Source organism: Rhinolophus sinicus, chromosome 15 (genome assembly GCF_057876585.1).
Source record: "Rhinolophus sinicus isolate RSI-liver-muscle chromosome 15, RSI-T2T, whole genome shotgun sequence".
NCBI classification, from domain to species: Eukaryota; Metazoa; Chordata; class Mammalia; order Chiroptera; family Rhinolophidae; genus Rhinolophus; species Rhinolophus sinicus.
In genome coordinates, this window is record NC_142515.1 from 65,087,148 (window position 1) to 65,113,406 (window position 26,259).

The 26,259-nt window shown below is 37.3% G+C and overlaps 1 protein-coding gene across 13 annotated transcripts in view; it reads left to right on the forward strand.

The window, feature by feature from the left end:
* MARCHF8 (membrane associated ring-CH-type finger 8) overlaps window positions 1-26,259 on the forward strand; it is a 134,136-nt gene that overhangs the window by 88,118 nt on the left and 19,759 nt on the right. For 12 of the 13 annotated variants that reach the window (XM_088792142.1, XM_074337293.2, XM_088792149.1 and 9 more), the window contains one exon: window positions 20,409-20,459. The exons of the other annotated variant lie outside the window; for it this stretch is intronic. In XM_088792142.1, coding sequence (XP_088648268.1) covers window positions 20,409-20,459 — 51 coding nt within the window. The remainder of the gene's footprint in view (window positions 1-20,408; window positions 20,460-26,259) is intronic. 13 annotated transcript variants of the gene reach the window in all.

Genomic DNA, 26,259 nt, shown 5'->3' on the forward strand with positions numbered 1-26,259 from the left:
AACGTTGCTCAAGCAGTACTTTGCCATAGTCAGAAGTGTCTGGATGCTGATGGTAACCACTTTGAGCACCTCTTGTAATTGCAGAAGTCAAACGTGACTTGTACTCATCTCTTGGTATCAATATATATTGAGTATTACCATTTTAATAGTTGTTTCCTGTCTTAAAATGTGTATACATTTTTTGGCACCCCCTGTATATCTATTTCTTATAAATCAGTGTCACATAAATAGTGTTAGGAAATGATATAGAAAGATCTCACGTACCTACTGTCAACCAATGATAACATCTTACGAAGCCATAGTGAGATACCACGACCAGGATCTCGACGCTGATGCAGTCAAGACAGAGCCCATCTCAGGGACCCTCAGTTGCCTTTTACAGACACACCTCTCCCCTCCTGTCCTTCCTCCTCTTCAACCACTGACAACCCTAGGCTGTTCTAATTTTAGATAATTTTGCCACTTAAAGAATGTTATATAAATGGAATCATACAATTTGTGACTTTTGGGGATTGGCTTTTTTTACTAAGTACAACTCTCTTGAGATTCCTTTTTACAGTGAGTAGCATTCCATGGTATGGACGTACCACAATGTTTGTTCACATGTTGAAGGATGTTTGTTTAAACTAAACTGCTGTAAACACCTACGTTCAAGTTTGTGTGTGAACATATGTTTTCATTTCTCTGGGATAAATACCCAGAAGAGCAATGGTGGTTGTTTTTATATGGTAATTGCATGTTTAATTTTTAAAGAAAACTTCCAGAGTGAATAACATCTTATATTCCTGCAAGAATGATCTAGTTTCTCTGCATCCTCAACCAGAATTTGGTGATGTCATTTTTTTTAATTTTAGCCATTCTAACTGGTGTGTAGTGATATCTCATGGTTTAATTTGCATTTCACTGGTGGCTAATGATATTGAACATCTTTACATATGTTTATTTGCCATCTGAATTCTCTTCTTCATTCAAATGTTTAATTTATCAGGTTTTCCTTCTATGGATCATTCATGTTTTTGATGTCAAGTATAAGAACTCTTTAACCCTAAATCCTAAAGGTTTCCTCTTATTTTTTTCCTAAAAATGTTGCAGTTTTACATTGTACAGTTAATTAAGTCTGAGGTTTTTTTGTGTTAATTTTTAAACAAAGTTTGAGACTCAAGTTAGAGTCTTTTATTTATTTATTTTTTTTTTGCTTATTGTCCAATTGCTCTAGCACCATTTGGTGAAAATTTTCTCTCCAGAATCAAATGGGCATATTGTGTGGGTCTATTTCAGAATTCTTTATCATGTTCCATTGATCTGTATGTCTGTTTCTTTACCAATACCACCCAGTCTTGAATACTGTGGCTATTTAATAATAGATCTTAAAATCGTGTAGACTTATTCTTCCCACTTAAATCTTCCTTTTATAAAGTTGCTTTAGGTGTTCTAGTTCTTTGCTTACATGAATTTTATAAATTTTAGAATAATCTTATCTATATCTACAAAAAACTTGCATTTTGCAGTTTTAGCATTCAAGTCCTATTTTGTTAGATTTGCTAAATACTTTAGTTTTTTAGAATGACTTATAAATAGTAATCTTTGTGTCTTTTTGTTCATTGCTATATATCAAAATGCAGTTAATTTTCCCGTGTTTATCTTATGACTTTGCTGAACCTACTTGTTCTAGGATGTTTTTATTGCTGTTGATTTCTGTAGATCGTCTGTATAGGCAATCATGTCATTTGCAAATAGACCATTTTCTTTCTTCCACTCTGATGTGTATGACTTTTATTTCCTTTATTTCCCTTATTGCACTGGCTAAAACTTTCAGCACGGTGATAAATAAGAATGGTGAAAAACACTGAGCAAAGTAGGAATACAGAGAAACTAGTTCAGTGTAATAAAGGCCATACATGAAAAGCCTGTGGTCAACATCATACCTGGTGGCGAAAGCCTAAAAGCTTTCCCTCTGGGATCAGGGACAAGGATGCCTGCTCTTGCCACTACTGTTCAACAGGGAGAAAGAAACAGAAATAGAAGGCCTCCGAATTGGAAAGAAGTAAAATTATTTCCATTCACAGATGACATGAGTTTATATGTAGAAAACTTAAAGATTCTAACAACAAGAAAACTGTTTGAACTAATGAATAAATTCAACAAAGTTAAAGGATACAAAATCAATATGCAGCAATCAGTTGCATTTCTGTACGCTAACAATGAACAATCCATAAAGGAAATTAAGAAAACAATCCCATTTTTAATATCATAAAAAATAATAAAATACTTAGGAATGAACTTACCCAAGGAGATGAAAGACACAGTATTGAAAGACATTAAACAAGACATAGATAAATATAGAGACATCTTGTGTTCCTGGATTGGCAGACTTAATGTTTATAAGAAGTCAGTAATATCTAAACTAAAAAATTCATCCTAAAATTCATATGGAATCTTAAGGGACCCCAAATCTTGGGGGGCAGAAAGGAGTAAGTTGTAGGTCTCACACTTCCTGATTTCAAAACTTGTTACAAAACTACAGTAATCAAAACGGTGTGGTACTGGCATAAAGACAGACAGACCAGTGGAATAGAATAGAGAGACTAGAATGAAAGCCTCACATATGTGAGTAAGGTCAGATGGTTTTTGAGAAGAGTGCCAGGACTGTTCAATGAGGAAAGGACAGTCTTTTTAACAAATGGTGTTGGAAAAACTGGTATCCACATACAGAATGAAGTTGAATCCTTACCTTGCACCGTACACAAAAGTTAACTCAAAATGTATCAAAGACCTAACTAAACCTAAACTATAAAACTCTTAGAACAAGAAAACATAGGAGGAACAACTTCGTGACTTTAGATTTGGCAATTATTTATTGGATATGACACCAAAACATAGGCCACAAAAGTAAAAATAAACTGGATTACATCAAAATTAAAAACTATGGCGCATCAAATGATACAGTCAACAGTGAAAAAGCAACCTATGGAATGGGAGAAAACATTTGGAAATCATATATCTGATAAGGGGTTAATATTCAGCATATTTAAAGAACTCCTACAACTCAAAAAATGACAAATAATCTAATTAAAATGAGCAAAGGACTTGAATAGACATTTCCTCGAAGAAGATATATAAATGGCCAACAAACACATGAAAAGATACTCAACATCACTAATCATTAGAGATCGCAAATAAAAACCACAGTGAGATACCACCTCCTACCAAAGTAGCTACTGAAAAAAAAAGTGTTGGTGAGGATGTGGAGAAGTTGCAATCGTCGTGCACGGTTGCTGGTGATGTAAAATAGTGCAGCCGCTATGGAAAACAGTATGATGGTTCCTGAAAAAATTAAAGATTGAATTAACATATGATCCAGCAATTCTACTTTTGGGTATATATCCAATCGAATTGAAAGCAGGGTCTTGAATAGGTATTCGGACACTTATATTTATAACAGCATTATTCTCAATGCCCAAAAGGTAGAAGTAGCACAAATGCAAAATATGGTATATACGTACAATGGAATTTTATTCAGCTTTTACAAAGGATGAAATTGTGACATATGCCACAACATGGATGAACCTTGAGGACATTATACTAAGTGAAATAAGCCAGTCACGAAAAGACAACTATATGAGGCATCCATTTATATGAGGTATCTCCGGTTGTCAAATTCATAGAAACAGAAAGTAAAATAGTGGTTGCTAGGCATGAAAGAGGAAAATGGCGAGTTGTTGTTTAATGTGTATAACGTTTCAGGTTTGCAAGATGAAAAAGTTCTGGAGATTGGTGGCACAACAGTGTGAATATACTTAGCAATACTGGACTGTATAAGAATGGTTAAAATAGTTTTACGTTATGTTTTTTTTAATTTCACCTAAAATTTTTAAAATGGTAAGAATCAACATCATTGCCTTGTTCATAATCTTAATTATGTAAGTTTACCTGTAGGTTTTTTGTAGATCCTCTTTATCAAGATCTCCTGTATTACTTCCCTGTGTTTTCGGCCATTTTTACATATTTTTTAGAGTAATGTCTGTTCAGGTCCTTTGCACATTTTATAGTTGAGATATAATAATTCTGAGACATTAGAAACACAATTGATTTTTGTATGTTGTTCCTGTCCTCTGCATTCTTTTGTATACAAGATCATGATTGTAAGTGAATAGAGATTGTTTTACATCTTCCTTTTCAAGCTGGATGTCCTTTTCCTTTTGCTGCCTAATTACCCTGCCTAGAACCCTCACTGCAATGTTGAGTGGAACTTACAAGAGTGGACATCTTGTTCCTAATCTTACTGTGAAACCATTCTTTGATCATTAAGTGTGATTTAACTGGGTTGTTTGTAGATGCACTTTATCAGGTTGAGGAAGTTTTCTTCTGTTCCTGGTAATGTAAAATGGTGTAGCCATGTGTTTGTTTGTTTGTTTTTTCAGGAAAGGTGTTAGATTTTTGTCAAATGTTTATTCTGTGTCTTTTTCCCCTCCTAGGGTAAAGATGTTCAATTTGTTTTTGTTTTTTTCCTTTATAAAAATTATTTTTCAATTAGAGGTGATATTCTATATTATTTTATATTAGTTTCAGGTGTACAGACATTTATATAATTTATGAAGTGATCCCCTGATTTGTCCAGTACCCACCTGGCACTACACATAGTTACCACAATATTATTGACAATATTCCCTATGCTGTACTTTACATTCCATAACTATTTTGTACCTGCTACCGTGTTTCCCCGAAAATAAGACCTAGCTGGACAATCAACTCTAATGCGTCTTTTGGAGCAAACATTAGTACAAGACCTGGTCTTATTTAACTATAAGACCCAGTCTTATATAATATGATATAAGACTGGGTCTTATATTAACGTTTGCTCCAAAAGACGCATTAGAGCTGATTGTCCGGCTAGGTCTTATTTTGGGGGAAACATGGTAATTTGTGTTTCTTACCTTTACCCTTTTCACCCTGACCCATCCCCCTCCCATCCAGCAACCATCAGTTTGTTCTCTGTATCTGAGTCTGTTTTTGTTTTGTTTGTTCATTTATTCTGTTCTTTAGATTCCACATATAAGTGAAATCATATGGTATTTGTCTGACTTATTTCACTTAGGTCTGTCCATGTTGGTCTATCACTGTAGGTCCATCCATGTTGTTGCAAATAGTAAGATTTCATTCTTTTTTATGGCTGAATAATATTTCATACTGTTTTCCATAGTGGCTGCACCAATTTGCAATTCCACCAACAGTGCATGAGGGTTCCCTTTTCTCTACATCCTCGCCAACACTTTTTGTTTGTTGATTTATTAATGATAACCATTCTGAGAGGTGTGAGGTGGCATCTCATTGTGGTTTTGATGTGCATTTTCATGATGATTAGTGACATTGAGCATCTTTTCATATGTCTATTGGCCATCTGTATGTCCTCTTTGGAGAAATGTCTATTCATGTCCTCTGCCCATTTTTTAATTGGCTTGTTTGTTTTTTGGGTGTTGAGTTGTATGAGTTCTTTATGAATTTTAGATATCAACCCTTATCAAATATATCATTGGTGAATATCTTCTACTCAGTAGGTTGTCTTTTCGTTTTATTGATGGTTTCCTTTGCTGTGCAGAAACTTTTTAGTTTGATGTAGTCCCATTTTTCATTTTGTTCTCTTGCCTGAGGAGATGTACCAGAAAAATTTTACTAAGAGAAATGTCAGAGAGTTTACTGTCTATGTTTTCTTCTAGGAGTTTTATGGTTTCAGGTCTTACATTTAAGTCTTTAATCCAGTTTGAGTTTATTATATATAGTGTAAGAAGGTGGTCTAGTTTTATTTTTTTTGCATGTGTCTGTCCAATTTTCCCAACACCATTTATTGAATAGACTGTATTTACCTCCCTGTATATTGTTGCCTCCTTTGTCATAGATTAAATGACCATATAAGCATGGGTTTATTTCTGGGTTCTCTGTTTGATTTCATTGACCTATGTGTCTGTTTTTTATGCCAGTACCATGCTGTTTTGATTACTATAGACTTCTAGTATAATTTGATATAAGGTAGCATGATACCTTCGACTTTGTCTTCTTTGTCTTCTTAACATTGCTTTAGCTATTTGGGGTCTTTTGTATTTTCACATAAATTTTAGGATTATTTATTCTAGTTCTGTGAAAAATGCCATTGATATTTTGCTAGGGATTGCATTGAATCTAGGGGTTGCTTTGGATATCATGGGCATCTTAATGATGTTAATTCTTCCTATCCATGAGCATGGTATATGCTTCCATTTGTTTGTATCTTCTTCAGTTTTTTTTCTTCAGTGTCTTATAATTTTCCTAGTACAAATCTTTTATCTCTTTATTTTTAAGTATTTTATTTTTTGATGTAATTGTAAATGGGATTGTTTTCTTAATTTCTTTTTCTGATAGTTCATTATTGGTTTATCAAAATGCAACCAATTTCTAAATATTAATTTTGTATCCTGCTACTTTACTAAAATTCATTTATCAGTTCTAATAATTTTTTTGGTGCATTCTTTAGGGTTCTCTCTATGTAGTATCGTGTCCTTTAGAAATAATGACAGTTTGACTTCTGCCTTTCCAATTTGGATGTCTTGTATTTCTTTTTCCTGTCTGATTGTTGAGGCTAGGACTTCCAATACTGTGTTGAATAAAAGTGGTAAAATTGGCTGTCATTATCTTGTTTCTGATCTTATGGAAAATACTTTTATCTTTTCACTATTGAGTATGACATTAGCTGTAGATTTGTCATGTATGACCTTTGTCATGTTGAGATATGTCCCCTTTCCTCCCACTTTGCTGAGAGATTTTAGCATAAATGGAGCCTGGATTTTGTAAAATGATTTTTCTTCATCTATTGATATGTTCATATGATTTTTATCTTTCATTCTATTTAAGTGGTATATTACATTTATTGATTTGTGAATATTGAACCAACCTTGCATTCCATGGATGAATTCCACTTCATCGTAGTGTATGATCTTTTGAATGTTTTGCTGAATTTGCTAATATTTTGGTGAGAATTTTTGCACCTGTGTTCATCGGGGATAGTGGCCTATAATTTTCCCTTTTTTGGAATGTCTTTGTCTGGTTTTGGAATAAGGGTAATGGTAGCCTTGTAAAATGAGCTTGGGACCCTTCCCTCCTCTTCAATTATTTTTTTTTTAAAGATTTTATTGGGGAAAGGGAACAGGACTTTATTGGGGAACAGTGTGTACTTCCAGGACTTTTTCCAAGTCAAGTTGTTGTCATTTTAATCTTAGGTTTGGAGGGCACAGCTCAGTTCAAGGTGCCGTGTTCAATCTTGGTTTCGGGAGGCGGAGCCCACCATCACTGGTGGGAGTCGAGGAGTCGAACCGGCAACCTTGTGGTTGAGAGCCCTCGCTCCAACCAACAGCCATCTCCAACAGCCATCTGGCTACCCAGGAGCTGAGTGACAGCTCATTGACTTCATTTTAGTTGCAGAGGGCGCAGCTCGCTGGCCCATGTGGGAATCGAACCGGCAGCCCTGTTGCCCAGAGCTCGCGCTCTAACCAACTGTGCCACCTGTCCGCCCATTAATTATTTTGTTTGGTTTTGAATTAAGTTGATGTTGTGCATTACATTGAGTTTTAGTTGTTTGTCCAAAGTTGTGTTCCTGTTACAAATCCCAGTCATATCAGTATATCTTTTGTATCTGTTACTGGATTTGTTATTTTGCATTTTGTTGAAAATTCTTGAGTCTGTATTACAAGGAATATTGGTGTATAGTTTTCTATTCTTGTGATATCTTTATCTTTTGTTCGTTATGTTTTTGCTTTAGTCTTTTTTTAGTGTAATACTGGCTGCATAGAATGAGTTGGATAGTGTTCCCTTCTCTTATATTTTTGGGATGACCTTATGAAGAATTGGTATTTTTTTCATCTTTAAATGTTTGATGGCATTAACCAGTGATACTGTCTGAATCTAGTCTTTTCTTTGAGGGAAATTTTAAAATTACTAATTCAATCTGGTTTAGTCAGATTTTCTATTTTCTCCTGGAGTCACTTTTGGTAATTTGTGTCTCTGAGCAAATTTTCCTCTTTCATTTTAGTTATTTAAGTTCTTGGTTACAGTATTGTTCGTAGTATTGTCTTATAATCCTTTATATTTCTGTAGTGTTGGTAATACTCTTATTTCTAATTTTAGTAATTTGAGTTGAATTTCCTTTTTTTTTTTTTTTTTTTTTTGGTGAAGCTAGATAAAGATTTCTTGATTTTTTTTTTTTTTCTTTAATCTTGTCAAAGAACCAACTTTTGGTTTTGTTGATTTTTTTTTTTCCTATCAATTTTTCATTCCTTATTTCATCCCTGTAAATCTTTCCTTCTGTTTACTTTAGGTGTAGTTTGCTCTTTTCTTAATACAGTGTCTTGTTGTGGAAGCAATTTATTTGATATTATTATTCTTTATTTCTGTCAGCATTTACAGCTATAAGTATCTCTCTGAGCACTGTTTTAGCTACATTGCATACATTTGATATTTTGTGTCTTTATTTTTATTAATCTCATATTTTTCTTAATTTTTCTTGTGAGTCTTTGACCCACTGGTTATTTCAGATTTTATTGTTTAATTTCCACATATTTGTGAGTTTTACCTAATTTCTTTCTGTTACTGATATCTAATTTAACTCTGTTATTTTCAGAAATCATACTTTGTATGATTTCAATTCTCTTAAATTTATTGAGGCTTGTTTTATGGTCTACCATATAGTCTCTCCTGGAGAATGTTACGTATACATTTGAGAAGAGTATTATTCTTTTGTTTTAGGTTTAGTGTTCTATAGATACCTGTTAGGTCAGGTTGGCTTACAGTGCTGTTCAGTCCTCTGTTTTGTTGGTCTTTTACCTACTTTTTTTGTACATTGTTGAATATGGGGTATTGAAGTGTCCCAGGATTTTTGGAATTGTATAGTTTTCAGTTGGTTCTGTCAGTTTTTACTTCCCGTAATTTTTGGTTCTCTTATGAGGTGCATATATATATATATATATCTTCATGATGGATTGACCCTCTTACAATAAATACCCCTCTTTATCTCTAGTGTAATTTTCTTAAGTCTACTTTTTCTGATATTGGTATAATCATTCCAACTTTCTTATGGTGGCTGTTTTGGCAGTTTATCCCTTTCCTTCTTTTAACTTTAATCCTATTTGTAATTTTGCTTTAAAGTGTGTCTCCTCTAGACAGTGTACCATTGCATTTGTATTTTTATCCACTGTAATAACTCTTCCTTTTTATTGCATTGTTAATATATAATGCTGTTAATAGGGCTTGATTTGTCTGCCATTTCATTCTTTGTTTTCTATACATCTTAAACTTTTTTCTGTGTCTTTCCTTTGCTGCTTCTTTTTGCATTAAGTGAATTTCTTTTTTTCTTAGTGTTTGCTCCAGGGTTTATATTATATATTTTTTTCTTAACAAAATCTACTTCAGATTCACATTAATTTAATTGCACTAAGCTAAAATCATTTCTCCTATGTATCTGTATTTCCTCTTTCCCTTTCTTTGCTAATATTGTTATAGGTATTACATCTATATATGTTACAAACCCAATAATACATTGTTGAAGTTATTACTTTATAGAAGTAATAATAACTTTTAAAGAAGTAAAAGAAAGAAGAACATGCATGTATGAGGTGTGAACAAAAAAATACAATGAATGTTTAAGTAAAAAAATATTATTACAGTAAAAGACACATTGCCATTAATTAATTCCTCCCAAATACTCCCTGTCGCTTCAAACACACCCCATTGTTCTTGCCACTTTCTGAAGCAGTTCTGGAAGTCTTCTTTCCTGAGTGTCTTTAGTTGCACAGTTTTGGCTGCCTCAATGTCCAACGTCGGTTCAGAAGATTTACCTTTCACGGTCATTTTGACTTTGGTGAAGCGCCAGAAGTCACACAATGCCAGATCCAGTGAATAAGGTGGATGAGGATACACTGTAATGTTTGTATTTGACAGAAATTGTTGTGTGACACGGAGCCTTTCCATTGTGATCACAAAATACGGTGAATGCTGCTGCGGAGTGTCATCCAACGGAAAGGCAGGGATCTTCAATATGGGAAGTGGCGCTACGAACATTAGTAACAGTGTGTGACAAGTTTCAACTTGTTTGGTGCAGTGAGTCAGGTGTTAGCTACAGTTGAGAAAAGGTGGATTTTTTTTTCTTTTTTTTAGTTTCAGGTGCACAAAACAATATAATAATTAGACATTTATCATTTATATCCCTCACACAGTGACAACCCCACTCCCCCCATCCACTACCCCTCTGACATCGCACACAGCCATTACATTTCCACTGTCTCTATTCCTAATGCTGTTCTCCGCTTCTTTTACCTCTCTCTCTCTCTCTCTCTCTCTCTCTCTCTCTCTCTCTCTCTCTCTATATATATATATATATATATATATATATATATATATATATATATATATATAATTGTAGTTGGCATTCATTATTGTTCAGCTTCAACTTCAGGTGTACAGTGCAGTGATCAGGCATCTACACCATCCTGGGGTGGTCTCCCTAATGAGACAAGTGTCCATCGGATACCCCACAAAATCTTTACAACATTATTGATTATATTCCCCAAATTGACTTTCGTATCCCCATGACAATCTGGTGGTTACTGACTGTGCTTTCTAATCCCCTCACATTCCCTCTTATCCCCACCCGCACTCCCATCTGGCAACCCTGTTTTTCCTCTGTGTCTCTGAGACTGTTTCTGATTAGTTCATTCATTTATTCTTCTCTTTAGATTCCACACATAAGTGAGATCATATGGTATTTGTCTTTCTCTGTCTGACTTATTTCACTTAACATAATGTTCTCTAGGTCCATCCATGTTGTTGCAAATGGTAATATTTCCTTCTTCTTTATGGCTGCATAATACTCAATTGTATAAATGTACCACAGTGAGAAGGTGTATTTTAAATATTTGTTGTTGTTGGGGAAGGGGAACAGGACTTTATTGGGGAACAGTATGTACTTCCAGGACTTTTTTTTTTCCCAAGTCAAGTTGTTGTCCTTTCAATCTTAGTTGTGGAGGGTGCCGTTCAGCTTCAAGTTGTTGTCCTTTCAGTCTTAGTTGTGGAGGGCGCAGCTCAGCTCCAGGTCCAGTTGCCGTTGCTAGTTGCAGGGGGTGCAGCCCAACATCCCTTGCGGGAGTCGAACCAGCAACCTTGTGGTTGAGAGGACGCGCTCCAACTAACTGAGCCATCTGGGAGGCAGCTCAGCTCAAGGTGCCATGTTCAATCTTAGTTGCAGGGGGTGCTCCCCACCATCCCTTGTGGGAGTCAAGGAATCGAACTGGCAACCTTGTGGTTGAGAGCCCACTGGCCCATGTGGGAATCGAACCGGCAGCCTTCGGAGTTAGGAGCATGGAGCTTTAACCGCCTGAGCCACAGGGCCGACCTGAGAAGGTGTGTTTTAAAGTGTGCCGTAAATCATCCTCCATTGTGACAATACTCCGTGTTGTAGATCGCTTCTGGTATATAGCAATTTCTGTCAAATCAAAATATTACAGTGTGTCTTCATCCCCCTTATGCACTGGAGGTGGCACTGCTCAACTTCTGGCTCTTCCCGAAAGTCAGAATGATTCAGGACATGGAGGCAGCCACGACAACGCAACTAAAGTCGCACACGAAAGAGAACTTGCAGAACTGCTTCAGAAAGTGGCAAGAACGATGGGATAAGTGTCTTTGAAGTGAGGGGGAGGATTTTGAGGGGGATTAATGGCATTGTGTTTTACTGTAATAATTTTTTAAGTTTAAACATTGACTGGATCATTTGATCACACCTCGTATTTACAGTTTGTTATTTTAAAACTATTTACCATTTCTTGTTCTCATCATTGATTTGCATGGATTTGAGTTGCCCTCTGGTGTGACTTCCTTATGCCAATACAGCTTTGTACACACCCACCTCTTTTGTTTGTTATTGTCAAATATGTTGATTTATCCGTGTTACAGATCCAACAATACAATTATATGTATGTTTTTATTATAAGTCCTTTTAAAATAAGAGAAGAAATATATATATATGTATGTACACACATATGTATACATATATACACATGTACACATATAAAAATACACATATAAATATATCTTCATATATACATATGCACTGGCTTTCATAATTATATAATTAGCTTTACTGGCATTTTTAAATGTGGTTTCTAATTATTATTTAGTATTACTTGATTTCAGCCAAAATAACTTCTCATTAATATTTTTATTAGTTTCAGGTTCATTAACATTTTTTTAAGGTGTGTCTTCTAGCAATGAATTCTCCCTAGTTTTTGTTTTTTCTGGGAATATCTACATTTCACCTTCATTATTGAAGATAGGTCTGCTGGAATAGTATTCTTGGTTTTCATTCTTTTTCTTTCAGTTTTCTCTATATATTCTCCTACAGGCTTCTGGCCTCCATGTTTCTGATGAGAAGTCAGCTGTTAATCTTTTGGAAGTTTCTTGTACATAATGAGTTATTTTTCTCTTGCTGCTGTCAAGATTTTCTCTTTGTCTTTCAGCATGTTAATTTGACGTGTCTAGATGTGGATTCCTTTGCTTTTATCCCACTACAATTTTATTTAGCTTGTTGGATTTGTAGATTAAAGTCTCCATCAAATTTTGAAAGTGTTCAGCTATTATTCCTTTTAATATTTTTCTCCTTCCTTTCTTCCTTTCCCCTGGTACTTTCATTATGGATATGTTGGTGCACTTAATACTGTTCCTCATTTCTCTAAGGTTCTATTTAGTTTTTCTTTATCCTTTTTGATATCTGTTCTTCAGATTGCTTTTAATCTCTTAGGATTTATCAAGTTTACTGACTCTCCTCTGACAGCTCAAATCTGCTATAAGTGCCTATAATGAATTTTCATTTCAGTTATACTTTTCAATTCCATATTTTCCATGTTGTTCATTTTGCACAATTTTTATTAATATTGTTTATTAGATAGTATGACCATTGCTTATTACTGCTGTTATCTATTGGAAAGACGTTGTCATCACGTCTTCCTTTGCCTCTTTAAGTATAATTTCCTTTAGTTTTATGAACATAATTATAATAGCTATTTTAAAGCCTTTGTACACTAAATACAATTTCTGGGCTCTCTCAAGAGAGGTTTCTGTTATCTGCCTTTTTTTTTTCTTCCTATGTATAGGTTATACTTTCCTGTTCCTCTGTATGTCTTACAATTTTTTGTTCAACACTATACATTTTAGGTAATTCTTCTTAGCAACTCCGAATTATAATGATTTCATCCCCTACCCCGTGGGATTGTTCTTTGTTTAGTGACTTGACCAGACTGTGTAGTGAAACCTGTTTTTCTCCAGAGGGCAGACAGAGCCTTGACCTGGGATGACTGTTTCTAGCAGTGCTCTTTTTGACAGTCTCCCTGATGTTTCTGTTAAGCTTTCTTGTATCTGTTGATTTCACACTCAATTTTTAGTGTCCATTAACTGCTGGCTGATTGCTGTGCTATTTTGGACAATTCCGTGGAGCGTAAAATGCTCCATGGTCTGATCCAAGTATATTCAGGTCCCTTTGCTGCATTTGTTTTCAAGGCCAGTATTTTTGTTTTTTTCTAACCTCAGGAGGACCTTCTTAGCTGTCTCTCTCTGGTTTCCTGTGGTATACTTCTAGCTGCTTTATGGTTTAGCTTGTTGCTCTTGTCAGGCTACCTGTCTTTTCTTAAAATGTCATCATTTTTGGGAGCACCCATAGGCTTGAAGGTCTACATACTCCGTTCCAAATAATGCCCTTTTCTTTGGAGACAGCTTAGGAGCTCTCTGTTTTTTTGGCCTGCCTTTCCACTCCTGCAAATTCTAAGCCTGTGCTCCAGAACTGTGAGCAGTGTGCTAGCAGGAGCGCTGCCTGTGGTTTTTTAAGCTTGCTTCCCTTGGTGTGGAGCTTCCACCCCAACAGCGAATATCTTGGGGCCCCATTCCTCTCATCCTCTCATGGCTGGGGTAGAGCTCCTGCTCTGCCAGTGGACCCCATGCAGGAGAAGAGAGTCCAGGCCTGCCATTATGTTGCTTTTGCCTGGAACATGGCTTCTACAGCATGGAGTTGGTGGAGTGGGTGTGTCATGCTTAAAGCCTGGCCCTCTCTGTGGGATGCCATCCTATTCTATTGGGAGCTGGGGAAAAGGGAGCCTTTGTTTCTTGGCTGAACCTGCCCGGACTGGAGCTTCTGTCCACCTGAGGAGGGACTGGGTTGTGGCTCAAATGCCAAAGGTTCTCACTGTTGCTACCAAGGTGTACTAGACTTTCCTGGATGAAATGTTTCTCTGTTTGCTCTATGTCCTTAGGATACTTTTGATATCTTAGGAGTTAAGTGTACCATTTTGTTTTTTGTTTTCTGTGTGTTCTCTCCCTCTCACTCTTCTCCTTTCTATTGCTTCCTTCTCTTTTTCCCACCTTCTTATAGGCTACTTGAACTATTTTTAAGAATTCCTTTTTTATCTGTGGTGTTAATGAATATATCTCTTGCATGGCTTTTTTTGGTGTGTGCTTATCTTTGAAAGCAAACACTGTATCTTATATTTCTTATATCTCTAACTTTTTGGACATTTTATATCTTATATCTCTAACTTTTTGGACATTTGGAAAACAGTTACAATATTTTGGTGTTATTTTTTGCTAATTTTAACATGTGTGTCAGTTTTAATTGACTCATTATAGATTATGTGTTATTTCTTCTTTGCATATCTGGTGTAAATAATTTCTACTGCATAACAAAGTGCAGTGGTTGCCTCAGGGCAAAGCATTTCTATGATTGAGTTGCTAACTGAACTAATCACTTTTCTTTAATGGAATATAATTTTTATTTGTAAGAACAACTGACAGACAGTGAAGCCATAGTTATTCTGACTTGGGTAATTTGCCAGACATTTTTTGAAATTGAATGAATGAGCCAGTCTTTCACTTCAAGAAAAGCCAGTAACAGTTTTTCTTACCAATGATAAAATTTGAGGTTTCTAAGCAAAATTGGAATTTCGGGAAACTTGTATCCACCACTGTGGGCATGGTAGCTTTTTTAATAATTAAGGACTCTTCTGATGCAATTGATGGTCATATTAACGTGTGTGATCTTTTTTATATTGAATAACGAAGTGTATCAATCTTGGAAGATCTGCATAACTCAGTGAGCCAATAATTTCTAAATGGCCAAGGTATGATATTATAAAGGCATGTATGGTTAAGAGATCAATTCAAAGTAAAAGATGGCCCAGTTGATGTTAATAGAGTATTAAAAGTTCGTTAATATTGTTTGAGTTCACGTCACAGCTTGAATTTTGTGCAATACAAAGAATAATATACCCAGTTGTCTTAAATGGTTATTAAAATACATATTCCTTTTCTAACTACATAACTATATACCGTAGTCCCCCTAATTTGCAGAGGATATGTTCCAAGATCCCCAGTGGATGCCTAAAACTTGTAGATAGTACCAAACTGTTTGTATTATGTTTTTTCCTATGCACACATACTTATGATAAAGTTCAGTTTAAAAATTAGGCACAGTAAGAGATTAACAACAACTAATAAAAAAGAACAGTTATGGCAGTATACTACATTAAAAGTTACGTGAAAATGGTCTCTTTCTCTCAAAATACCTGGAATTTTCCATTTAATATTTTCAAGCATGATTGCCTACAGGTAACTGAAAACACAGAAAGCAAAACTGCAAATGGGGGGGGGGGTGTACTGTAAAGGCAAATATTCTTCATTTACTTCAATGAAAACAACACATCAGAAGAGACTGAATGCACAATCTGACATTAAAATACAGCTGTCTTCTATAACAAGACTGAGAAAACAAGATTTAGAAATATCTGTAGATTTAGAAATCTTTAACAAGAGTTACAAAAATGTAAAATCATGCAACTCTGCTCACAGTTTTTGTTTGGAAAAATAGTTATTTTTCATATAAATGTTTATATTAACTGGGTTTGTTGTTAATTCTAAATGAATTAAGGGATTCATGTTTTTAGAATAGTTTGTTTTAATTTCAAATATGGTAAATATCAATGGATAGAACCCACATAAACAAAAGGTTTTAGGAATCCTCAATTTTTTTACATTGTAAAGGGGTGCTGAGACCAAAAAGTTTGAGATTTCTGGTGTATACTTTCTCTCCTCCTGGTCCCAAGGTGACTGCTGTACCTGGGAGGACATCTGTCTATATTCCAGGGTGAATGAGAAGAGGAATGCTAGAGAAAGGAGCAATGGCTATATCAGGAGAGCAAAATATTTTCCCAGAAAACCTCGAGGTTAATTTTTTTACAGAGAACTTTCTTACATATTTACCCTGAACTGCAGAATAGTGTGTGAGAGAGAGAACTTTTAGTTGGGTCCATTGCTGCTCAGAACAAAGTTGGAGTTCTGTTGGTGGGGGTGTTCATTTTCTTGTTTGTTTATTTAATGACTGGTCCTGGTCAGTTTCTGGGAAATTCCTAGATGGAGTTCTATTGTTTGACTCCTTTATGCAGAATCCCCAAAACATGCTTAGACATCTTATCTCATTGTCTTGTTAATTTTTGGCTCCTACTTTCCCAAGCACATTTGGCCTCTGTGGGCTCTGTGTCTTGGTTCTATGCTCTGGTGTATTCTATTGGAGCTACACTTGGACTTGCAAAACATTGACAGGACTTGTGAAATGTCCCTTATTCTTCAGCAGAGCTCTTTATCTTTGTGATTTGATAACTTTTCACATTAACAAAACTTTTTTCATATCCTCAAACTTAGTCTTTCCCAGTCTATGTATCAATCTGTTTTCTGGTTGATTTATTTGTATTAACTCAATTGTGAGCTCACTGCCATCTTTTACACAGAAATTTACTTTTACAATAGTTATGATTTGCATTTTAAAAAATGAGTCATTCAATTATACCTCAGTTTTTAAAAAATGAATCATAGCCATTATGAATTATTCTGGCCCAGGATTTGGAATGAAATTTGCATCTGAAAGTGTGGGTTGGGGACCATGGAAGTAGCTGGAGTTTATTGGAAACGCAGAATCTCAATCCACCTCAGACCTAGAAAATTACAATCTGCATTTTAGCAAGATCATCCCTAATTGATTCAAGTGTAAAACCTTTCAGAAGTACTGTCTCCGGGAGAAAATAAATGAGAAGAGGGCATGGAGCTGTGTTCTGAGGAGCTGTCATGTTCAGTGCAGAAAAAAAGAGCCCACCAGAGACATGGCGAAGTGTAATTCCACAGTGTGGCACCTCCTGGGGCCTCCCTTCTCTGAGGCTGGAGGGTAACAGTGTTGGTGTCCAGCAGTGAGTGAGGCTTCCTCTCTCCCTGGGTTACAACGTGATGGGATCCACTGAGTGAGCAGTGACATATTAAAGATTGTGTGAAAATAATTTGCCAGGGTTTTTTCATCACTTAGTTATTAAAGCTTAGTTTGGGCTTGAACTGGAATGGAACTTTTTTTTCCTTTGGTATGCCTAATTCCAGTTCTTGATATTTGGTAAATTTTCCTTCTCATTCAGAAACATGCCTGTCTGATCATAGGAAAGAATGGTGTCAACCACTCTACCTGGATATAATTTATATATGTGCTTTTTTGTGTCATTTTTCAACTTTTCCTTAGTTGTACATTCCTCATCAAAACACTATTTCAAAGCAGCTCTGTGGTAACATCATGGAGCAGGCCTAGGGGCCAGATTTATTTTTGTCCATATTCTGTGACTGATACAGTTGTTTGCATATGGTAGTCACACAGTAAAAAAGTATGGAATTTATAAGTAACTTGACTTAAATTAATCCTGAGATTTGCTTCCTGAAAAATAGGTCTGTTATAGTCCTGAACTTCTTAGAGTTTTCAGTAAGTTCAAATAAATGTAGCAATATTTAAGGGAAAAAAATGTCTTTTGGAACTGAATTGTTAATTTCCTGCCAAGTAGTGGAGAAGCCATCTAAAATATCAGTGGGTTTCAGGCTTTGAAGCATCTGTATCTTCTGGAGCTAGTTATTTGTTTGATTTTACCAATGTGAAATACTGCATTGTTCTAACAACACAATAAAGGCTTATATCATTAAATTGATTTCTCAAGTTCGTAAGGTAAACTTCTAGTTCTCAGTCTGAGTTTATAATGTTATCTACCTGAATTTCCAGGACTCTCCGCACCCCAGTGTTCCTTCTCTATGGAATAATGAATGTCAGAAAGGTCTAGGACATGAATTATTGCTTCTCTTAGTACCTCAGCACTTGTAGTTTTCTAGATGGTGTTAAACTGGCCATTTCTTGCCATTGTGGTTATAATTGGTTTTCTGTACAAATAATCCAAGGCATATAGTAAATTTAGTTGACTAAATCCAAATTTAGTAGTGACTCTCCAGTAGCTGAACCATAAAGCGTGGATCACAACAGTACCCTGTATTTGTCCATAATACATTCTTGACACATGAATGAAATTTAAGTGGCTGTAGATTTACCTCTTGTGTGGATAGAGGGACTCTCCATTCCTGGTGAGTGGATGTGTCAATAAAATGACTGAACGAAATTCCTGATTAAGTCTGATCTTTTAGACACAGTGTTTGGTAACATATTGCCAACACTGAGTATACTTTATAATTTTGTTCTTTTCCTTTATAACTATCCAATGGACTAACTTAAGACCAAGAAACTTGCCACTGAGGCAAAACACTTAATAGCATTGTCTGTATTGTATTACAACTTAAGAAGCCTGAATTTCTCTTTCCACTGAGATTTATAAAATAAGGAGAGAATGTAATAAAAAAATATTCCAGAAATTGCACAAATACATTGGTGTGAAGACAAAGAAGACAACACTGGTAAACATGGGCCAGCTGGCAGGCCATGTGGGAGAGCGTGAAAAGTTTCTTCAGCATTTTAGGGATGTTGGGTGTTCAGAAGCCAAGTATACAAAAGTCAAGGCAGTCTGTGATTTCGTGGGTTGAGAGGAAGGGGAAAGTTCTAACTTTCTAGATCGCTAGCTCTTTAAGGAGAGACTTGGAATGGAATCAAGTCTTTCTCAAAGGAGTTTTTAAATGACCCAGTAGCTCCTTTGCATTTCTGACTGATCAAAGGATTTTACCTGCTAATTACATCTCAACCTTCTTTAGTCTTCCCCATGGTTATTGCATACCATGTGAACTGAGTAGAGAAAAGATTATCTTAAAAATACAAGTAAACAAGTGAGATCATGCCTTCCATTTGTTATAGTCCCCCCCCCCCCCCCATTTGGGTTTAGAGCAAGGATGAAAGGATGAATGGATTCAGAGAGAGTTACCTTCTTATATTTAAACACAGATTTACATTTGGAATGGTTTTTTTTAAAAAGAAAGTTATAATGTAGAAGATTATTGTATTCATTTGCTAGGACTGCCGTAACAAAATACCACAGACTCAGTTGCTTAAACAACAGGAATTTTCTCATGGTCTGGAAGCTAAAAGTCTGAGATCAAAGTGTCAGCAGGTTTGATTTCTTCTGAGGCCTCTTTCTTTGGCTTGGAAATGGCTGTCTTCTCCCTGTGTCCTCACATGGTCTTCCCTCTGTGTGTATCTATGTCCTAATTTCCCCTTCTTATAAGGACACCATTCATATTGGGTCAGGGCCCACACTAATAACCTGACCTCATTTTAACATAATTACCTCTTTAAAGACCCTATCTCCAAATACAGTCATGTTTTGAGTATTGGGTGGGGGTTAGGGCTTCAGCATACGAATTTTAGGGGGACACAATTCAGTCCATAGCAGTTGTGTCTCAGGAAGGTCAACTTAAAAGCAGAGAGACCAGGGAGAAAGTTATTCAAGAATCCACGTGAGAAATGAAGAGAAGCTCATCCAAGGCCTTGGCAAGAGAAATGGAGATGAGGTTAAGGAGGAAGAATTTGGTTTAAGACTCTAGGACTGGAGGTGGAGGAGTGTGAAAGGGAGGAGGTTAGCACGACTCAGATTTCTCTAATTCAAGAGGAGAAACAGGCTTGAGGGAATAGATGTGAGCTGTGCTATGTCCTTGTTGAGTAGCCAGACGCCCTGGATGGCTGAGCTGTCCTGTTTCTCTGTCCCCATCCTACAAGGGCTCCTCACCACACACACCTGAACGTTCAGTTTTTGCCTCTGAATCTGCACTTCAATGTGTTATAAGACACTTTTCATCCTCTTATTTTTACAGTTCATTCCAAATTCCTGTTCTTTTCTTGTTAACTTAAGTGCCTTTGGGTCAAGGACAGTTATTTTATTCATCTTTGCTAAATTCTCCAGTATCTCAGTGCTGGCCCAGTACATAGTAGTTTGTGTTCAGCTAATTCTAGTTGAAGGAATGACTTGTCAGTAGGATTGCTAGGATCAATTACTTGTTCTTTTCACATTTTAATCCCCCGTTTGGTTTTCTTGACACTTAACACCTGTTTGGTTTTGTTGCAGAATGAGAAGACTTTGGGACATTCCATGAGTCATCCCAGTAGCGTCTCTAAGGTAGAGTGCCACTGAAATGCGTTGTTTTCATAGCTTGGGTTTTTTATGTTCTTACACCTTGCATGTGTTTATACTCTTTTCTTTTAAAGACATAAAGTTACTTTTTTTCTAGTGAGGCAATTCTGGGTGCATGTTGGGAGCAGTGACTAGTAGGAGAAAACCCTATTTCTTCCAGTAGAAATCATTGCTTTCAGGTAAAAGAAATCTCAAGCCAGTCTCAATCAGGGGTGCATCTGACTGATAGTAACAAAAATCCAACTCTGGTGACTTAAATGGTTACAATTTAGGTGGTTCTGCTGACATGTGGAGGCCGATGGTCCCAGGCTGATGCACTTGCTCACAGGTGCTGCCAGGGTGCAGGCACTTCCTGTTCTCCCTGTGCCCCCTTCCTCCGCATGTTGTCACCCTCACGCTCATGTGGTCTCGAGGTGGGGCTGGGCCTCCACGTACCAGCTGTGGTTCTGGTGACCATAGGACTGAGAATGACGGAGGATGGAGGGGTCTGTCAGCTGAGAGTGACCCTTTTCAGCAGGAAGGCACAAGCTTCTCAGAAGCCCTACCCAGCTGCCTGACTTCTGCTTATATCTCATTGGCCAGAACTGGATCATGAGGCCACCTCCAGCTGCCAGGTGGCTACGAAAGGGAGGGCCGAGTGGGTGCACCTGATGCACCTGTGGGGCAGTCACTTCTGTGGCGTGCCAGGATCATGTCAGCTGCTGGGGTGGCCCCGGGGCCAGCACAGGGTTTCACATGCAGGGAGCTAGCTCTGTGTACTGCTCTCTCAGCCTGGACCTGGGCTTGTCTGTCCATAGAGATTCCTGTAGAGATTGACCTTGTCCACGTCTGTGTCACTTGGCCAGACGCTGACACAGACAGTGACTGGAAGGCTGGAACAACATAGCAGATATTGTCCTGCTGTGTCAGGCCTCAAATACTCTGAAATCAGCAGTCACATTATGTGCCATTTTAATTTGCAAACTGTTAGGCACAGCCGGAGGAATGAGTCGCAGGAGACCAAGATTGGTCTATTAGAATTTATTTGGCGTGTTTGAGCTACACGAGGTCAGGCCAGAAAAGACCATCACCTCCCTGAGCAAAGAGGGGTATGGAGTTTTATAGGAGGGGGTAAACGAGGCTGTTCCCCCTTCAATGACAAAGGGTTCCAGGGCACGACGAAGCCCTCCAGCTCGACACCCCGGCCCCAGGTCGCCGTCTGGACCCCCCAGGCCCCTGATCACAAGCCCTAAGGAGATAAAGCAACACAGGATCAAGATAGCTTTTAAGAGAAGGTTTCTCCTGACTTAACACAAACTACACAGATATTTTCATACACATCACCCTATTTTTTTTTTTTTTAAACCAAAAGCAGTATCTAGCAAATCCTTTACGACATTAATCAGTCTGTTCTTAGGCATATTTGTGGTCTAACCATATCATCAACCCACTTAATTTCGTGTAAAAAGAGAAGCCCATAGTGCTCAGTGTGACACCAAAGGCCATTTGCAGAGTGCTCCTCGGTTCACTCCTGCCCTGACCTCCCCGCAGACCGGTTGGTCACTCAAGCCACGGCTTGGCCATCTCACGTAAATACCTTTCCCTGAATGCTCCCTCCCATTCCTAACTCCATTTCTTTCTTCTGCTGTCCTGAAGCCCAGAATGCTAGAGCTGCAGAACTGTGCAGTGGTGGGTCATTCCTGAGCCAAAAGGCAAGCTCTGACTCCCGCCCTGTGGAGGAGCTGTCCAGCGTTTCAGCATCGAGAAAGGCGAGAGGGTGCAGACCCAGATGGCCTTTGTAGTTAAGTTGAAGTAAACGTTTTAAAAGCATACAGTAGCTCTCGCTGCCTTGTCCCGATGGCTAAGGGCAGTTCTGAAAGAGGGCGTCATCCTGTGCCTCAAATACGCATGTTTGTTTATGGTTTTAGTAAGATTTTATTTAAAGCAAAGTTTCCTCCTATAATTAAAAAGGAAAAGTTTGTGAACCCCTGGCTCACGGTGTCTTGAGGAACATTTGATGGCCTTGGCGCAGGCCTGGGGTAGGTATTTGGAGTTGCTGTGGGAGGGTTTTGGGGTTAGACAACGGGTTACTTGTCATGTGACTTTGAGGAAGGACTCTTCTCTGAGTTTTAATTTCCTGATGAGTAAAATCAGGGCAATAATACAGCCTTTGGGATTGTGAGTCTTAAGGAAAATGTTCAAGGAGACCTGGGGCAGCTCCCTCATCGCCGTGAGTCAGTAAACTGACTCTTGTTAAACCTTGTCGAACCCTGGTGACCTCCGGTTGATTAGGTCAGGATGGTACTTGATGGTAGCTCTTATTATTTTATTACTGATCAAAGGCAGAACTGTACGCTTTAAAATAACTTTCACTTGGGTGTGAAAATTAAGAAATCTGTTCTCTAAAAGTTCTGTTCTTCCCTTTCTTCCTACTTGCCCACATTTTTCTTGTGTGTTCTTTGTGCCAGGCACTGAGCTCTAGGTACTGGCATAAAATGACGAGCAAAACAAACATGGCCACTGACTTAGAGCTTCCTTGTAGGCAGGGCTGAGATTTTTCTTTAAAAAGCGATTTTAGCTCTACCCTGCCACTTTTAGGAACAGGGGAACTGTAAAAGCCTTAAAGCTTTCGGCCATCACAGAGCAGGGCCAGGAAGACCAGGTCTCTTCCATTTTCAAAGCAGGAGTCCTGCACAGGTAACTGGGGTCAAAGGAAGATCCCAGGAGTGGTGTGTGCTCACACAACTTTCCAGTGTGGAATTTTGTTGCGTGTACCCCTCTTCAAGTAAGCAAGGTCATACCATATGGAGTCGTTATGGGGCTGTGGGGAGGGCAGGACTTCAGTGAAAGATAACTTTGTTTTTGAGAATGCAGGTCTTCGATGCAGTATTTGTGAAGTGAGCCTGTTGTTTGTGGCTGCCCTTAGGCCAGGAACATAAAAGTCTAGCTTCAGTGTATCAGACATTCTTAAGCAGATGCTCCATACCCTTGAGATAGAGGATACAAAGAAAGGTCAGCCTGCAGACTTGTTTTATGTCACCTGAAAACTCCCTTGTCTCTGTCAGGAGACTTTTTCTGCCCACCAGCTTCCAGCAGCCGGGTTCAGTGCTGGTTTGCGCTCACTCAGTCCCCTCTCATCGGCCTGTGCTGCAGTTTACGGCCAACTGGTCTGGCCCATGACCTTGGAGGTTGAGAACAGGTAAAAAATAAGCCTCTGCCTGCCTCACAGTCTACCATCTAGAGTTTTAAAATTTTTATTTATTGATTTATTTCAATTACAGTTGACATTCAGTATTATATTATTTTGGGTGCACAGCATAGTGGTTAGACATTTATGTAATTTATGCAGTGATCCCTCTGATTAGTCTAGTACCCACCAGGCACCACACATAGTTACTTATCACAATATTATTGATTATCTTCTCTATGTTGTACTTTACATGCCCGTGACTATTTTCAACTGCTAATTTGTACTTCTTGATCTCTTCACCTTTTTCACCTCCTCCCCTTCTGACAACCATCAGTTTGTTCTCTGTATCTATGAGTCTGTTTCTGTTTGTTCATTTATATTGTTCTTTAGAGTCCACATATAAATGAGATCATATGGTATTTGTCTTTCTCAGTCTGACTTACTTCACTCAGCATAATACCCTCTAGGTCCATCCATGTTGTTGATAATGGTACAATTTCATTCATTTGTCTGGCTGAGTAATACTCCATTGTATAGATGTACCACATCGTGTTTCTCCAGTCATCTGTTGATGAGCACTCGGGTTGCTTCCATATCTTGCCTATTGTAAATGCTGCAGTGAACAGAGGGGTGCATATATCTTTTTGAGTTAATGTTTTGGATTTCTTTGGACAAATACCCAGAAGTGGAATTGCTTGGTCATAAGGTAGTTCTATTTTCAAATCTTTGAGGAACCTCCATAGTGTTTTCCATAGTGGCTGCACCAATCTGCAATCCCACCAGCAGTGCACAGAGGTTCCCTTTCCTCCACATCCTCGCCAACACTTGTTTGTTGATGTACTGATGATAGCCGCTCTGACAGGTGAGTGGTGGTATCTCATTACAGTTTTAATTTGCATTTCTCAGATGATTAGTGACATTGAGCTTCTTTTCTTATGTTCATTGGCCATCTGTATATGATCTTTGGAGAAATGTTTCTTCATGTTTTTGCCTGTTTTTTATTGGATTGTTTATTTTTTATTATTGAGCATTATGAGTTTGTTATGTATTTTGGGTATTAATCCCTTATCGGATATATCATTTGCAAACATATTCTCCCATTCATTAGGTTTTTATTTTCATTTTGTTGATGGTTTCCTTCACTGTGCAGAAGATTTTTAGTTTGATGATGTTCCATTTGTTTACCTTTGCTTTTGTTTCCCTTGCTCGAGGGAACATATCCATAAAGATACTACGGAGACCAATGGCAAATAGTTTACTGCCTATGTTTTCTTCTAGGAGTTTTATGGTTTCAGGTCTTACATGTAAGTCTTTAATCCATTTTGACTTTATTCTTGTATATGGTGTAAGAGAGTGGTCCAGTTTCATTTTTTTTGCATTTATCTGTCCAGTTTTCCCTATACCACTTGTTGGACCCTTTCACTGTGTTAATTGAATTCAAGTTTTTTCCTCCAAAATGTGTCAAATAGCCACAGAAAATAATTACAGTATTTATATTTTTAGGTAAATACAATTAAGGTGTTACATTTTATTAAAATAAATGATTACTTTAAAGTATAAAAATTTCCTGTTATTCATTCTTGAAAAACACAAAAATATAGAAAAATGTACATCTACTTTCCTAAACTTCCTTTCTGGAACACTGAGCTCGTGGGATCAAGTTGAACGCTGCAGTCAGCAGCATGGAAATATCATTCGACTATAGTTGAATGTCGCAGCAAAAGTGTGAAGAGACTGTCATTTCTCCAGTATATATTCTTGCCCCTTTGTTGTAGATTCGTTGGTCATACAAGCAAGGGTTTATTTCTGGGCTCTTTATTCTATTCTATTGATCTGTCTGTGTGTTTGTGTGCCAGTACCATACTATTTTGATTATTACAACTTTGTAGTATAGTTTCAGATCAGGGACCATGATACCTCCATCTTTGTTCTTCTTTCTCAAAATTGCTTTGGCTACTCATGGTCTCTTGTGGTTTCATATAAATTTTAGGATTATTCTAGTTCTGAGAAGACTGTCATTGGTATTTTTGATAGGGGTTGCATTGAATCTGTGGATTGCTTTGGGTAGCATGGTAGTTTTAACAATGTTAATCCTTCTAACTCATGAGCACATCCTTCCATGTATTTGTGTCTTCTTCCGTTCCTTTCTTAATGTTGTACAGTTTTCAGAGTATAGGTCTTTTACCTCCTTAGTTAAATTTATTCCTAGGTACTTTATTCTTTTTGATGCAACTGAAAATGGGATTGTTTTCTTAATTTCTCCTTCTCATCATTGATTATTAATATATAGAAACACGATGGGTTTCTGTATATTAATTTTGTATCCTGATATTTTACTGAATTCGTTAACTTTTTGGTGGATTCTTTTTTTAACGATATATATACATATGTATGTGTGTGTGTGTGTGTGTGTGTGCATATATATATATATATATATATATATATATATATATATATATATATTTAATTTTATTGGGGAACAGTGTGTTTCTCCAGGGCCCATCAGCTCCAAGTTGTTGTCCTTCAATCTAGTTGTGGAGGGCACAACTCAGCTCCAAGTCCAGTTGCCGTTTTTCAACCTTTAGTTGCAGGGGGTGTAGCCCATCATCCCATAAG